Below are 16,756 nucleotides of genomic sequence, written 5' to 3'. Positions count from 1 at the left end.
GCCAGTGGTCAGTGACTGCGAGAAGCGAGGTGGTGACCGCCAGCGGTCAGTGACTGGGACAGGCGAGGTGGTGACCACCAGCGGTCAGTGACTGGGACAGGCGAGGTGGTGACCGCCAGCGGTCAGTGACTGTGACAGGCGAGGTGACCGCCAGTGGTCAGTGACTGCGACAGACGAGATGGTGACCGCCAGTGGTCAGTGACTGCGAGAGGCGAGATGGTGACCGCCAGTGGTCAGTGACTGCAATTCTTCAGTTTCTAGTCACAGAATTGAACGTGCCCCGGATACAGCTACAGTCTTTATACGACCACCATTTTTACACACAAGCACCCAACACATGAAGGCGAGGCAGGGGGGTGCTTTATCAAAGGCACTTTTTATTTTCTTCTGCTTATCGTGGATAGGCCTGACCCTTGGTGTGGACTGTAGCTTTCTCTTTTCCTTTTTTTTTTTAGATATAGAGTTTTATTTTGTTGCCCTCGGTAGAGTGCTGTAATGTCACAGCTCATGACAACTTCCAGCTCTTGGGCTTAGGCGATTTTCTTGCCTCAGTTTCTCAAGTGGGTGGGAGTATAGGCACCATCCACAATGCCCAGCTACTTTTTTGTTGCAATTTGGCCAGGGCTGGGTTCGAACCTGCCACCCTTGGTATATGGTGCTGGTGCCCTACCCACTGAGCCACAGGTGCCACCCAGCTTTCTCTTAGCTGAAGGGTCTAAAGCCATCAGTGATTTTCTCATTGTTAGGAGTGAAGGATGACCTGGTAGGCTAAGTTATGTTCTCTTGTATTTTGTTTGATTTTATTTCAGTTAATTCTGTGAAAATGAACTTCTTAGCACCCTCTATCTCTGTGTTTTCTCTGCCAGGTGAGTCTCTTATTACTCTCCACTGATATCTACACTGAAGTGGGAGGATCAGCACGCACCAAAGCACAGTCAGGTCACACAGATTCGATCATGTTTTATTTGAAAAATTTTCCTATCGTGCAATTTGTGATTAATGCAGCGTTAAGTCAGGGGTTGGAAAAGGCACACCTTTTCAGATACACTGCTGACATTCATTCAGAGATCTGTAATTAAAAGAGATGTATACTGTTAATCAGTGTATTTCTGCTATAATAGCAAATGCTATAATCTTTTACATAATAATGCTGCTTTAGGAAAGATTGAGGTCACCCAGGTGGACCAGTAGCGATTTATTTCTCTGCTTCTTTCTTTAATCTCTTTCAATTTCAAAATACAAACAGTGTAAGATCTTAGAGCCGTGGGCTGTAACATTTATTAAGTTTGATCGATATTAGAGTGGTGAGGAATATGATGGGCTGCATATAACAGAAAAGCCCAATTTATGTGGTTTAACCAGAGGAGGTTCACCCCACCCCCACATAATGCGGACCCCAGAGGAGGAATTCTGAGCTCACATCCTTGCATGAGGAATTGGTGTCCTCGTGTCCTTGGCTCCTTTTTTTTCTCTGCCCCATCATCCTTAGAGAATTTTTACCTTGTGGTCCCAAAGTGGCCTCTACTGCTCCAGGCATCGCGTCTCCATTCCAGGCAGAAAGGAGGGGAAGGCAAAGGAGAAATAGCTGTGCCAGCCCCTCTCCTTTGAAAGACCTTTTCCCATCCCTACAAAGTGTCATATGCTTTTGTCTCGTTGTCCAGAACTACATCACAGGACCATTTATCTGCAAGGAGGCTGGAGATGATTTTCAGATGGGCTTACTGATATTTTCATCAAAGTTGGAGTTTTCTTAGTAAAGGCATTAGGAAGAAATATATAATGATAGGCAATTAACATTTTCTTATACTTACAAATTTGTTTTTTCTTTTCTTTTTTTTTATAGAGACAAAGTCTCACTTTATCACCCTTGGTAGAGTGCTGTGGAGTCACAGCTCACAGCAACCTCCAACTCCTGGGCTTAGGCAATTCTCTTGCCTTAGCCTCCCAAGTAGCTGGGACTATAGGCGCCTGCCACAATGCCTGGCTATTTTTTGTTGCAGTTGGCCGGGGCCGGGTTTGAACCTACCATCCTTGGTATATGGGGCCAGTGCCCTACCTACAGAGCCACAGCCCTGCTCTTAAAATTTTTTTTTCTTAAATTAATTCATTTTTCTTAGAGACAGTATCTCATTCTGTCATCTGAGCTGGAGTGCAGTGGCAATATCATAGCTTACTACAACCTCGAACTCCTAGGCTCAAGAAATTCTCCTTTCTCAGCCTCCTGAATAGCAGGGATTGTGCCTGACTCATTTAAATAGAATAAAAAAGTGTAGAGATGTGGTCTCACTGTGTTGCTCAGGCTGGTCTCAAACTCCTGGCCTCAAGAGATTCTTCTGCCTTGATCGCTCAAAGTGTTGGGATCACAGGTGTGAGCCGGCACACCTGGCCTCTTCTTACTTTTAGTGCAAAATGTCTATTGTCTGGGGTGGCACCTGTGGCTCAAAGGAGTAGGGCACTGGCCCCGTATACTGGAGGTGGTGGGTTCAAACCCGGCCCTGGCCAAAAACTGAAGAAAAAAAAAAGAAAAAGAAAAATGTCTGTTGTCTGAGAGTGTAGAACTCTGACTCATTCCAGGTGACAAGCCTCTGCTTAACTATAAGCTCTGCGGAGACTTTGTCCCCATTAGTTTGGGGTCTATCTCTGAGACTCCAGCCACCAGTATCTCTTTGACTTTAAGTCATTGGAGCCCTACACGCCCCACCCACGTGATTAGTACTGTCAGGTTACAGAGAAACACTGTGTAGCTGCTTTGTGTGTATGGCATTATTATTAAATTTAAATCTCTAGTCTAAAGCTATTGAGAAGATGTTTTAGTGTCTGATAGATTTTTTTGGTCAGAAAGATTTCATGGCCTTACAATTACGGTTAGTGGGGCTGAAGTCTTTCCAGAATATCTCTGCCCTTACCCTAACACCCCACTGTCCTCCCAGGATGTGTTAGCTATTACTTCTTCATCTGTGATGTCACAGGCCTTAATTTTAGGTGAATTCACATTTTTATCCTCTATGGGCAACGTATTAAAAAAAAAAGCAATCCTCGTGTCCCACTCAGATGTCTAGAATCTTTGTCCCTCACAGGCTCTAAGCAGATGTCATGTGTGGTGTTTTCAGAAGTGAGGAAGAAAATGAACTAGAACTCCCATTTCCTTACCTGCATCACATTTATTACCCTGGGAGAAAAACAATTGTGCTCACAGCTGGAATTGACAAGTGTGTTTTTCTTTTTGCAGTTGGACTAAACTTTGGAGATCTTTTATTTTCCTGCTTTTTTCAAAATGGTCTGCTGTGTTTTCCTATAATGCAGTAGCTTTGTTAAGTTCTAGGATATTTGACAGTAATTATTCTTCCAAAGAACAAAGAGGCGAAACTTTGGAGATGGAGATAAGGAAGCTTATCATAGTTATCTCGCCATCTTTCTTGCTATGCAATTCCATACACTTTGTTTTGTTTAGAAAGCTTATTTTGTTTTGAAATGAGAACTGCAGTTTAAAAGCTCTGGCTCACAGACATTCGGTTCCTGGGGAACCCACTGAAAGATTCCCGACAGCCAGGGGCACTTCTCTGCTGGGTTTTGTTTGTCTGTGTTTTCTGTGTGGGCGGTTCCCATTAACTAGAAAGCCAGAAAACAGACATCCTTCACCAGACCTTCTGAATCCAATTATGAAACCCAGTTACTGCTCTGCCCCTCTCCCCTCCTTCCTGCGCTCTGTCACTGGGTGTTAGCTTTGTGAATAATTACTTATCGATCATGAATAAGTTGTACAGGTATTTTTGGTGTCATTCCCTGGGCCACAATATAGAATGTAGTTAATAGACAATACCTGTTCGTCCCCTGTTAATGAATACTTATTTAAGTGGAGCAAGGACAGAGTAGGTCTTTCTCATCTATTTATTTATTGCTAGTCCCTCGAGTTCTTTCTATCTCTTTCTCCACCTCAAGGTGGGGGAAAACATGTCTTTTCTCGATGTATTTGGTAAAAACAAAGGGTAAGATTCTAGAGACTTCCCAATGATTATTTTTTACAGAATGAAGATTCACAGGGCTCATTGTGAACTGTAAACAGCCATTTATTTATGTGTTTTAAACATGTTGGCAACAGAGAAACAAGTTTATTACATTTTTATGCTTGAACGTGTTCTTGGTAGAATTTTGAAAATATTAAAGAACGATTTCCTTAGGCAATCTTTATAGATTATGAAGCTGTGCTTTGGAGGACACACAAATTTGTAAGGTGCCATCTCTTTTTTGTGCATTTACTCCTTACTCAGTTTGAAAAGTTTCTCTTCATAGTTTGATTAGCATTTGCATGAAAAACCTTATTTTCGTTCTTTTGTTTTCAGCCATTCTCTTTCTCTATATTAAATGTGTGTCTCTTATTAGCGGCATATCGCTAAATTTCTATTTCATACAGTCTGATAATCTTTTTAATTGGATATTTCATTTACTTACTGTGTTGAATTTCTATATATTATTTTATCTCTTTTACCCATCTGTACTGTGTTCCCCTTTTATTCCTTTTTTCCCTTCTTTTGTGCCAATTAAATTTTATTTTTTATCCCATTTTTATACTATCTTAATAAACATTCTTTTGCTCTTCTTTTTTTTTTTTTGGCTGGGGCTGGGTTTGAACCCGCATATGGGGCCGGGTTTGAACCCGCATATGGGGCCGGCGCCCTTTTTACTCTTGTTTTAACTATTTTCATAGGGATGATAATATGCATATTGGACTTCTTATAGAGTAATTACAGTTATTAAGGTTACCCTCCCCGAGAAGGCCAGAGGTGGCTCGCAGAGGAGCCCACTCACCTCCACCTCTCCTTCCTCTCCTACATGTTGTCACTGTCACACGTTTTAACTCTACATATATTTTAAACTCCATAAACTGTGACTATTATTTTGTACTGTTAGGATTCACTTGATGTCTTTGGTTTTTTCCATTCATTTTCATCCTTGCATTCCACATTTCCCTCTGAGATAATTTCCCTTCTGTTCAAAGAACTCGCTATACAATTTCTTTTAGGTGAGGCCAACAGCCGGCTTTTTTTTTTTTTTTTTTTTTTTTATGAAAATGATTATTTCTTTGGTATGTTTGGGAAATCTGTCCATCTCTACGGTATTTTTCCCCTTGGATGCTCCCTGTTCTCCTCTGGTTTCCATCATTTCTGGTGAGACGTCCGCTCTGCACAGACTCCTGTGCCGCCTTTGAAGGTCAGCGCTATCTCCCTTCTGGCTGTTCGACAGTTTGCCTCTTTTTCGGTGGTTACTGACAGTCTCACTGTGGGTTGCATGGGAATGCGCTCCTTTTCACATTTCCGACATTGCATTTTTAAATTTTCGGCTTGATGTCTTTTTATCCATTTTAGAGAATGGTGGCCATTACCTGTTGTAAGGTTGCCCTGGCCCTAGTGTCTCCCTCCTTGTCTTTGGCCACCTCATTTATGTGTCTTTGATTTCTTTATTGTGCCCACTGTCCCCTCACACTCTTTCATATGTTTTCTTTCTCTGTACTTTTATTTTTCTGACTTGTCTTCCACTTCTCTAATTCTGTCTCTTGCTGTGTCTCCTTTCTAGTAAACCCATGTAACTGATTTTTAATGTTAATATATTTTATCGTTTTAGAATTTCCATTGATTTTTTAATAGATTCATTTTTTACTAAAATGCTTCCTTTTCATTCTTTGTTTTTCCCATCTTAATATTTTTTATATATTCTGTTTTTTCCATTTTCTATTTTAGAATACAGTATTAATTATTTTGGTGTTCTAGTTAGCAAATTATAGTAGCCTGATTACCCGTGGGTACGTTACCATTGTTTTACTTTTTTCCTGTTTGGCTGAGTGGCTTGGCTTTTTGCTGGATTTAATAATTTTTGTTTGAAGGCAGAACTGTTTGTATGTAAAATAGTAGAAGCTTCAGATGATGTGATCTTCTTCCAGAGATAATTATCCTGCCTTCTAAGCAGAGAAACTAGGGCTGGCCTTCTGACTCTAAGCAGAGAGTGTACTCAGCCTTGATAAACCTCTGTCTACATCAGAGGCTCTGGCATTTTCCAAACTCTAGTCATTTTCTTTGAAAAAAGATAAGCGTTGTTTACTCTGCTTTACAGAGGTTTTCATTTTGGTTTTTAGTCCTTTACCCCATGCTGCTCCTAGAATTAGTAAGTGTCTTGAGGGAGGAAATGGTTGCCTGATTGAAGCACCCAGTGTTGTTCCTGTTTGCCAAGAGTTCTCCGTGCTACTACAATCAGAAGTTCAGTTCACTGTGATTTTAATTGTTTGGCACATCATTTAAGCAAACCCCTATTTGAAAATCCTTAACTTACAAAACAGGTACACTCAGTGGTAAGTTTCCCATTTTACCCAGAATACATTGCTTTACAGTGGAACTTATTTAAATGTAAGATTACCTCTAGGGTAACTGATTATCACTTAGATTACAAAATTTTCCATTGTACACAAGTTTTCAGGTATGGTATACTTTTAATTAGGAAGAAGATAGTCTATATTAATAAAACATCTGAGTCTCAATCTTCTAAATGCAGATACATTGCTTTTTAGAGATATAGCAGCTTGAAGTAACTGCTAATAAATAATTTATATATGAAACATACTTGTAATTAGTAATGTATTAGCATACACATAACCCATCGATAACTTTCTTATTATCCACTTATCGAGTATGCTCCACCTTGTGAAAAGTTTTGCTACCACTGTTCTAAGATGAATGAATTTGGGTAGTATCATTACTCTGAAACAGAGTAATTTTTAATTTACTATTATAATATCATTTTTAAATGATTATAAGGTCATGGTAAATTTAAGCAATGAAGTGTCTTTGTGATTATCAACTTGCGACTCTGTGGTTTTAAAAACACTGACTTAAAACATACAAAATCTTAATAGTGAGTTTTCGTGGGGCAGGAATAAAGCCCAATTTCTCATTCCTCCTCCTCCCTCTGTTCCTGCCCTCACCCCTCCCTTTCCGTGTGTTGTCTGTGTTTTCCAGATTTATAAAATGTGGTATGTGACAAGAAAAACAACAAATACTATCGTTAAGAACCAGCTTCTTTAATTTGGAGGTTCCACAGTTGGGTGGTCGGGGCTACTCTGACAGCCAAACCGCCTTCCATGCTTCGTGGGTGACGAGGAAATGGGCTCCCATGCTAACTTGTCACCCACACAGCTCCACTAATGGCTGCAGGCATGGGGTCAAAACGTGTCACGCACTCTGCCAGGTGCCACAGTGTCGTGTGTTTCTTTGCAGACTGTATGAAAACAAAGGAGAGGCCGAATTTGTGGACTCTCTGCTGCAGCTGTTCAGATCCATCAACGATATGATGAGCAGCTTGTCGGACCAAACGGTGCGGGTGAAGGTGAGCTCCGAGCACGTTCATGGTGGGCGTTTATGTTCTGTGTGGGTGGATGGCTGGGAGCAATTTTCATTTACGCTAATTAGCTTGCCCAGAATACTACAGTTGTTAGTATCAGAGATCTCATTTGATTTCAAGAGCTGTGCTTGCTTTTTTAATATATATTTTTTTAAATCTTCAGCTGACAGGTAACACTTGCACTTATTTAGAGGGTACAGAGTGATTTTTCATGCATCTGTACAATGTGTGATGATTAAATTAAGACCCTCAGCATATCCATCATCCGAAAACATTTATTGTTTCTTTGTGTTGTGAACATTCAAAATCTTCTCTTGTAGCTTTTGGAAAATAGACACTAAATTTTTGTTAACCATGTTCACCTATTCCTTCCACCTGCCTGTAACTTTGTAGCAGGCGGATAAGAGGACCACACCTCACGAAGCCTGAAATTGAGCAGAAGGCCCGGGAGTCGGTTTTGTAGTGAATAGACTCACACTCCAGGTGCAAAGAAGTTCTTTTTTCCTTTCTCCCTAGGGGCTCTTAAATATTTCCCTTGCTTATCTGTCTGTTCATGGGCAAAGAGAAGTTTGAGAGAATTGATGGGAATTGCATTATTTGTCAGGGTCTCTCCTTCCCTGAGAGCCTGTGGGAGGCTGAGGCTGCTGGTCTCTCAGGGGCCATTCAGCCCTTTGGGTCCAGTGTAGAAGTGGTGCTGCGTCTTTTTAGTGTGAGCGAGCTCCTAATCGTGTCCTCTCGCTTCTCCGAAGAATTTTCAGTGATCTGATTTTGGCCCGGCGTCCTCTGGTGTGGAGGTGCCCAGGCCAAATTCATTGGCATTTTAGAAAAACAGATGCCTGTAAGTGTAGAGTGTGTGGAGGGCACGAGGACCAAGCAGGACCTCACGCTCCTGGCATCACAGTTATGGTGGTGACGGGCTGCCTAGTTACAGAAGGAGCCGTGTAGGGTGCAGTCTGCACCTTGCTAATCTTCCAGGTGATTGACCGCAGTTTCCTCTCAGCTGCTCATGGTCGACGTTTGTGTTCCTACTTTCCTCTCTCAGTGTTCTGTTAATGTATAATTTCAGGAAGCCTCCTTATGGCGATTGTCTTAAAAATGTTTGGGGCAAGTTCTTGCCAGCCTTTCAGCTTTGCCATATGCATCTTTGCTATCTGAGCAAAGATGTGTGTGTGCTGAGACGTGTCTGAGACAGCCGTTTGATTTCTCACCATGATTTCTTGATCTTTCCATGAATTTGTTGTAAAAATTGGTGATCTATAGAGAAATAAGTGTATATGGTGCTTATTTGTTTTGGCAACTTGATGTTCCCTAAAGCTGCCTTTTTGTTCCAAGGTTAAAATTAGCAATGCTTTCAGTACTTTTACTACTGAATCCATTGGCATTTTAGAAAAACAGATGCCTGTAAGTGTAAGAATAGATAAAAATTACAGGAAGTTTTGAGCCCCAAAGTAATTTTAGGTTGCTAATTATATTCTTGCATTATTAAATTTGATTGGGCTTGACTTGTGTCTTCCTACCTCCTTTGAAGTCAAATTATTTAGTGACTGGAGACAGGAAGACCTTTCTTCCTAGGTGTTTATTATAGGAGACAAGCAAGTTTAGTGAGGTTCGTGCGCTGATGTAAGCCTTCTGTCTCTGGGACAGGTGCGGGGAGTTTTATTTGACATGTTGCCTCTCTCGCTGCTAATTTGGTATCATATTATTACACAATAGATGCTTTCGCAACTTTGGAGACTCAAGGATTCCCACAAGACTGTGTTTTTTCTGTGTACTTTGAGATTTGCCGTGTTGGAATGGAGATATAGTGAGTTGTCTTCTGTAGAAAAAGTACTTTTTCAGGCTGTGGCGTCTTAGGCGTTAAATGTTTGACTTCTGGGATCACCTGTGTGCCCTCAGGGCCTGCTTGGCTTTATTCTGGATGACCCCCACGGTGTTGTCGCCTCCTCAGAACCGCCCATACTTCCACTTTGCAGATTAGCATCAGCTCCTCAGTGATAAGAGAACAAGAGCAGGTTCAGATAATAATTTATTGTGGGGTAAACATGGCCTTAAACCAGAGGTTTTCAACAGCACTGTTTTCTATTTGACTTGATGACAAAGTATTTACCAGGGTCATTTAAGTGAGAAGACAACACCGATGGAGAACACGAAGGTGTGTTTCCATGTGAGACAGAGGACAGTCCGGGGAGGGTCTGGACGTGGCTTCTGCATGGTGGCCACGCAGACTACCTCCGCTTCCCAGGCTCCTGCCCCGTGTGTCCAGGTGTTTCTGGACACACTCATTGGTGCCGCTCCATGTCCCTCTGTTAATAGTCTCCAGTCTGAGGGCCACAACCAAACTCATTAAAAGATTTTGTTATGGTAAAATAACATGAAGTTTTCCATTTTAACCATTTCTATGCTTGTCCATTCAGTGGTGCTAACTAGGATTACACTGATGTGAAACAGTCACCGCCTTCCGGCTTCAGAACTTATAATCTCGAAGTGAAACTCTTACACGCCTAAGGCTTAGACGCTAACTACCCTCCCTGTGTCCAGCCCCTGGCAGTCCCCACCCCTCTTCCGCATCTGTGAGCGTGACTGCCCTGGGCGTGCCGTGCAGAATTGCGCAGTGCTCGTCCTTTGGTGTTCAGCTTCTGTTACTTAGGATCCTGTCTCCAAGGTTCAGCCGAGTTGGAGCGTGCGTCAGAATTTCCTGCGTTTGTGAGGTTAATGTGTGTGTATTCAGCGTTTTGCTTCTCCCTTCCTCCCTGGAGGGGAGCTTAGGTTGTCTCCACCTCTCGGCTGCTGGGCACAAGCCGCTGTGGATGTGGGTGGACAGCTGTCTCTGCTGTCGGTTCTCCCCAGCATATAACCAGGTCTGGCGTTGCTGGACCCTGCAGGAATGGTACATTGAAGTTTTTGAGGATTCATCTGACTATTTTTCACTGCACTCCACTATTTTACTCTTTAAATTCCTTGTTGATGTTACCTTAGCAGCTGTTTCTGGCGGCCTCTCCAGCTCCAGGCTTACCCCTGCCACGTGCCACCTCAGAGATCTCCAGCTCCCCTCTCCCCTCCGCCCGCCCTCTGGACAAGAGCTGTCCCCGCTGCCACGCAGCACTGACCTTCACCATGCCGAGGTCTCTGCCCTTGCTGGGCCGCTTCTCCCGTCACCATTTCCTCTCCGTCTTGTCATTGGCATCTCCGGTCACCTCTTCCCTTTCCCTAGCCAGGCCCTGGTGTTCTGACCAGTGCTTTGGGGATTGTCCTTTGCCACCAACTTATCTCTCTGTCTCCTGCCTCATAAGAAGGTCCTTGCCCCATTTGCCAGTGGCCTCTGGTTCTCATCCCTGTTCCTCCCCATGTGACCTGCCCATCCCTGTGTGAGCCGTGGTGCCTCCCATGGGGCATCTCCGAGTGAGTCCCTTCCATGGCCTTCTCTGCCCTCGGCTCTCCTTGCTGTGAGGTTGTGGCTGCCAAGCTTGTGTGGGTCCTCACTTCCTCTGGGTGAAATTATGGCAGAAAAATCCCCGGAGCCCCTTCCACACCCTCCTGCTATACCTATCTTTTCTTGTTACTTGGCAAACATTTCAGTGTTTTCTTAAAACTCAGATCTGGTGATAACTTGCTTTTTCTCAAAAGATGCAATACTCTCCAGCTGCCGGGAGAAATGGGTCAGACTCCCGTACTGCCATGCTCGTAGAGGTGCAAGGAGGTGCCTTGCCCCGAAGACACCTGAGTGTATGGAAGCCTCTTGCGGGTTAACTCCCCAAACCGATGGTTGATAGAAGTAAACGTGAACTCCAAGTGCTGGAATAACAATGGCTGATATGTACTGATTCCTGAGTGCTGGAAGTGTTTCTTATTTCCCAGCTTACTTGGTTCTTATGATAACCCTGTTAAGTTGATACCATTATTGCTTTTAGCTGAAGACACAGAGGCCCAGAGAAGTTAATTAACCTTCTCAAGGCAACTCAGCCACTTTGGGGTTGAGCACTGGCTTAAGATCCACTGTCCCAGTCTCAGAACCGCTCTCTTTGGAGACAGTGTTGCTGTCCTGTGGTGTCCACACCAGTGGACAGCAGGTCTGAGTGGAAGTAGTCTGTGTCCTTGCGTGAAACAATTCAAGTACTTTGATGATCTGCCACAAAATTGAGTGAGTCTGAAGGGGCAGTTAGAAGGGGTGGTCACACGGGCGCCTGGGAGAACGAGACCTTGGTCATGGCCCCGCCATGTTGGGAGCAGGTGCCTCTGTTCCTTGACCACTCACAGATTGTAATGCTGGAGTAGGCGCGTGGGGCTTTGCAATCAGTTGTTATGGGCATTGAAACTTTCCTCAGTTTCACGAATACGTATGGCTACCCTCCCTGTGGGATGGCCCTGGAAAAGATGACCCCAAGTGGTGATCCCAAGTGGTCTGTTGTTCTGTCTGGGTTGGAGAATTCCAGAATTTTCTGCAGAAAAAAACTTTGACCATGACCCACAGTGAGGAATGGATTTTTAGTCAGTGAGTATGTATGTGTATTGTGTATGTGTGTGCACACATGTGTATACACGTGTGTTGTATGTATGAAGTGAGAATCGTTCATGGAAACGTTCTCACTGATGCTATGTGATGCTTCCTGGCACTTTCTGCTCTGTCCCCATCGTCTTTATTCTAGACTAATGCGTTTCACTGACAACAAGACTTGCTGGTTGACAGGCACTGAATTCACTTCCTGAGCAGCTAATGGATCTCAACCCACAGATGAAGAGTGCTGCTCTTTCCCAGTCGCAGGGCTCTTCCCCGTGTCTCTGTTAAGTTTATTATGACAATATCGTCATTAGTTTTCTGTTTCCTTCATCGTCGAGTCAAGCCTTAGGCCCTTGGCACTCTGGTGACTGCCCCCATCTGTGTGTGGATTGGAAGGGGTAAAGATTAATTGAATTGGGGCACCCCACATGCTGAACTTGGCACACAGATGTGAGAGGGTTTGTCTTCCTTCCAGGGAACTGTCCTTGGCGGGCAGGCTCCCCGTCTTTCCCGTTCTCACCATCATAGTGCCACTTGCATCTGGCCTCAGAAAGGAAGGATGCTGGGAGCGGGCTGTTCTGTCCTCTCAGGAATACTGCTGATGGCTGCATCTCACCCTCCGGGAGGCACATTTCTAATTTCCTTAAGAATAATTTCCTGACTTGAAATGAACTTTACCTGCTTGCTTCATATCTTACCCGAGATTCTTCCTTATAAGAAGTTTTTTCTGCTTTTTGTCTATTTCCAAGCAGGTCCACGTGGGTACTCATGAACTTGTATATTTAGAATTTTATTATCCTCAAGAAAGTGGTCTGAGTATGTATGCGTTGGGGAGGATGACAAGAAGGGTCGGGAGAGTGTGATTTACTTCTAGATGGGGAAATCAGGTTTCACTCCGTGACTTTTGACCTAGCCGGCCCCTCGCTTGTGGTGATAGCAGCTCTTAACTTAGCCCCTTCCTCGTGTGTGTTCTGAATCTCCATAAAGATGCGAAGTCCCGTTAGCCGTGTTCCTCAAAGTGGCCATTAATTGTGTCCTCACCTTCAATTTTAAAGTTAACAAGTGATCGGGTTGGAAAAGTAGAAAATACCAAAAAGTTAATTGAGAAAAATGAGAGTGATTTATCACCTCACCTCCCAGAGATGATGCCGTTAGCATTCTGCCTCTGGAACAGGAAGCTTTTCCCCCTCATTCAGTGTCGTCCCACCTGTCCCCACGTATCTGTACGTGAGGAGCGTCCGTGTATGTTCCTGTGTGCGTGCGTGCACACAGACACACCCCCCCACACATAAACACGCGTGTGCGCTTTACAGTGCTTCTGTTGGCTGCGTTCCTTCACCGTTTTCCGAGATTACATGTTACCTCATGGCTGTTTTGTACTGTATTTAATCCATTTTCTGTTTGAGGGAGCGTGCGTGGTTTCTAGTTTTCATCTTCGTGGTGGTACCTTGCTCACCCTCTCTGTTCTCAGCATCCCGGTTTGCTCTGAGGCACCCAGATTTCCATATACTCTGAAGTCCTATGAAAGTCATGGTCACGGCTATTCGGATGCCCCTCCTAGATGATGAATCTGCTTATCCATCTTCTGGGCCATTTCTGTCAATGTGGCGGTGTGGACTTGGATTTCTGCTAGTGCTGTGGTCCGTCTGTGACTCAGGACACTCCACGCTTCACCCAATGAGCTGCACAAGGCCAATGCTATATGCCGGGACACAGTTCATCCCCTCAGAAACCACACGCTTTCGTAACCTTGGCTTATGTTGGCACAGGAGTGGTGGCCGAGTTAGGGAAAGAGAAGAGAACTTGGGTGTTTTTGACTTTTTCTGCCCAGATGGATCTGGGCCTGCAGTGACTGGACCATGAAGTATCAGAATCCTCACAGACCGGCAAGCTGCTTAAGTAATCAGGGAGCATCTTGAGCCAGCAGGATTCACTAAGAGCCAGTGACGCAATTTTTACCTTCTTTATTTTGAGGTTGAGGAGTGGGGGGTTTGATTGTGTGAACTGGTCTGAGAGTCAGGACCTGACTTGTAAGTCTCATCATTCATGTGGACAAGGATGCAATGGTTTGACTAGGGACCTTCAAGGCCATGTTACCCACGGTGGGACAGAGCATTGGGCAGCTGAGGGCTAGCTTGACAGAGTCAGCCATACAGGAATCAAGAGGCCAGGCCTTCTGGAGAGTTCTCCTACAGACACAGAGGAGACGGGGGTCCCCAGAGTCAAGGAACTGAGGGTACTGAGCCAAGCTGGGAGGGAAGTTATATTAGTCTGCTAGGACCACGGTGACAGAATAGCACAGATTTGGTAGCTTAAAACAGCAGAGACTGATTCCCTCAGAGATCAGAAGTCTAAAAGCCAGGTGTCTGCAGGGATGGTGCCATCGGGATGCTCTCAGAAAAGTTCAAGGCTTTTCACTGGTTTCTGGTGGTTGCTCATCGTCCTCCTCAGTGGGGGCAGGGCAGGAGGGCCTGGGGTCTGAGCCGGCGCACCAGGGCTGCTTCAGTTGGGCTGCCCATAGGGGTCAGCTGTCCGGTACTCCGGACTGTCTTCATTTGACAAGTTCACCTACACACAGATGATGAGACACTTGTAAGTGAAGACATGGTTCATGTCAAGAAAGAGGCCACAGTAGAAGAAAGAGGAGAGTAGAGAAAATACTGTATAGCTTGCATCTCAGCACACCTGTAGGCCCAGCTCTCAAGGTCATCACAGTGCTTGCTTGTCTGTGGCTTTGCAGAAGGGCCCACAATCTGGCTGGGAGGTGAGAGCTCGTGAGAGGCCACACATTGCCCGGCATCCTGGGCTTCTTCCTAGGGTTCTTCCTGCCTCTCTGGGGGAGTGATCCCACCCACAGGGGCCAGACCTGCTCTGGAGCCATCGGGATGGATGCACTTGTTTCTGTTCCTTCTCTCCCCCATTTATAGCACCCACTGTACACTGTGACAGTGGCAGGGATGAAAGTCATTTTGTCAATTATTTATATTGAGTTTCTACCCATTGTGGTGTGTGTGCATGAAAATTTTTATAGTTACAACCTAGTTAATTTTTGGTTTACTGATTGTTTTTAATCATTCCATCACAAGCACCTTTTCCTATTAATGTGCAGTCCTAATTAGGATTGTAATGGCTGTGTGCCGACTCAGAACATGCATCTGAATTGATGTGTGTTCATTTGCTTAATCAAATGATTTTTCATCAAATCCATTTTTTTATTGTGCACGAGGACCTTTCAGGATTTTTAGCTTGCAGCGAATGATTTCATTGATAAGCAGTAGGCAGCGTTCCGTGTTTACTCTCATTTTGTTGACCGGTTCCCCCTGCAGATTACTCCCGCGTCCCACCTGTGATAGAAGGCAAGCCTTTAATTTGAAATTGCTGAATCCTGGGCCCTTCCTTGCTGTCCCTTCTGCTTTGCCCCTGTAAAGAGGCTCCCTGGCGGAACAACTCTCCTCTGACCATGGGACTTTGGTGCTCAGGAATCTGGAGTTATTTCCTTCTCCTGCCTGATCTTGGCCTCCATGGCAACGGTCTCCCCTGCTGCCCCTTCCACTCGGTGCCCTCTGTTTTGGACGGCTCCTCCTGCCCACATGCAAGGTGCCAGCCGTCCCTTTTTTACCTTCTTGCACCATGGTCAGGATTTATTCAGCGTTCCTCTGAAAGTAAGCAAGTATCGTAGACAGGTTTATGCCCAGAACTTCATCAGGTGTTTATTTTTGAAACTCATTCAATCCTGTGTTCATTCTACCATGTGCCTGGTGCTGTAAAGTCACGCAGGTGGGTGCTGTGCCCTCATGCTGGTAATCCCGGAGTGAGCGAGACAGGTGTGAGCCCAGTGACCACACCCATGCCCACACACAACTGTAACGAGTGATGTGAAGCAAATTGCAGTCATCAATTTCTCATTTTGGATTGAGATAAATCATTTTGTGAAAAAGTAAAAGTTGCCAGTGCCCCCAATAGGCTATATCTGGGCATTGGCCACAGTTTGGAGGTTCAGGAAAGTTTTCTGGGAAGAATGAGGTAAAGAAAGTGTGGCATTGGGGAAGCTCTAGGTGGAGACAGCAGAGAAGATATTTGCTACTTTTAAGGAATTATGAGATCAGTGTCTAGGGCTGGATGGCAGGGGTGACATGAGAGCAAGGACCTTGAGAGAGTTGGGGGGGGGTTGGTGTGTGTGGGGTGTCCGTGATTGGAGGAAGCCCTGGAGAGAGGGCGGCCACGTCAGAGCTTTCCTAAGTTTCGCTGCAGCTGCTGTCTGCAGAATGGATTGGATGTGGGGAGGAAGTGGGGAGGAAGCAGGGAGGGGAGTTCGGTTGTGCTGCTCAGATGGGGGGTGGGTGGGGGCAGAGCAGGTTCTCCACCCCTGCCCCCTTGACGGTTGGAGCCAGATCGTTCTTGCCTTGTGTTTTGGAAGATATTTGGCAGTGGCCCCTGCCCAGCAGCCTTGCCCAGTCATGATGACTGAAAATATCTCCAGACATTGCCAAATGTCCCCTAGGTAGGAATGTCGGGGGATAGGAGGAGGTTACTTCTGGTTGAGAACCACTGGGCTTTAGGAAAGGGTCTGGACATGTTCACAGGTCTAATCTGTGGGCCACAGTGTGCATCTGACTTAGAAGGAGGGACATCCTGGGCCATGTCCTAAAGTTTTGCCTCAGTCAACTGCATGGACGCTGCTAATGGAGCAGATGAAGGCTGCAGAATGCACGGACACGGAGGCTGTGGGGTGCATGTGCACGGAGGCTGTGGAGTGCACGGGCATGGAGGCTATTGGGTGGATGGGCACAGGGGCTGTGGGGTGCACGGGCACGGAGGCTGTGGGGTGCATGGGCATGGAGGCTGTGGGGTGCACGGGCACGGAGGCTGTGGGGT

At 45.1% G+C, this 16,756-nt stretch overlaps 1 protein-coding gene across 1 annotated transcript in view; it reads left to right on the top strand.

Annotated features, from left to right (window-relative positions):
• The window catches only part of DOCK1 (dedicator of cytokinesis 1), a 455,243-nt gene that overhangs the window by 73,326 nt on the left and 365,161 nt on the right, over window positions 1-16,756 (top strand). Inside the window, exon 22 of the mRNA XM_012807800.1 lies at window positions 7,263-7,371. Coding sequence (XP_012663254.1) covers window positions 7,263-7,371 — 109 coding nt within the window. The remainder of the gene's footprint in view (window positions 1-7,262; window positions 7,372-16,756) is intronic.

Source organism: Otolemur garnettii, unplaced genomic scaffold (assembly GCF_000181295.1).
Source record: "Otolemur garnettii isolate 467f Iridium unplaced genomic scaffold, OtoGar3 scaffold00075, whole genome shotgun sequence".
Lineage (NCBI taxonomy): Eukaryota > Metazoa > Chordata > Mammalia > Primates > Galagidae > Otolemur > Otolemur garnettii.
This window is presented reverse-complemented; position numbering and strand designations above follow the sequence as displayed.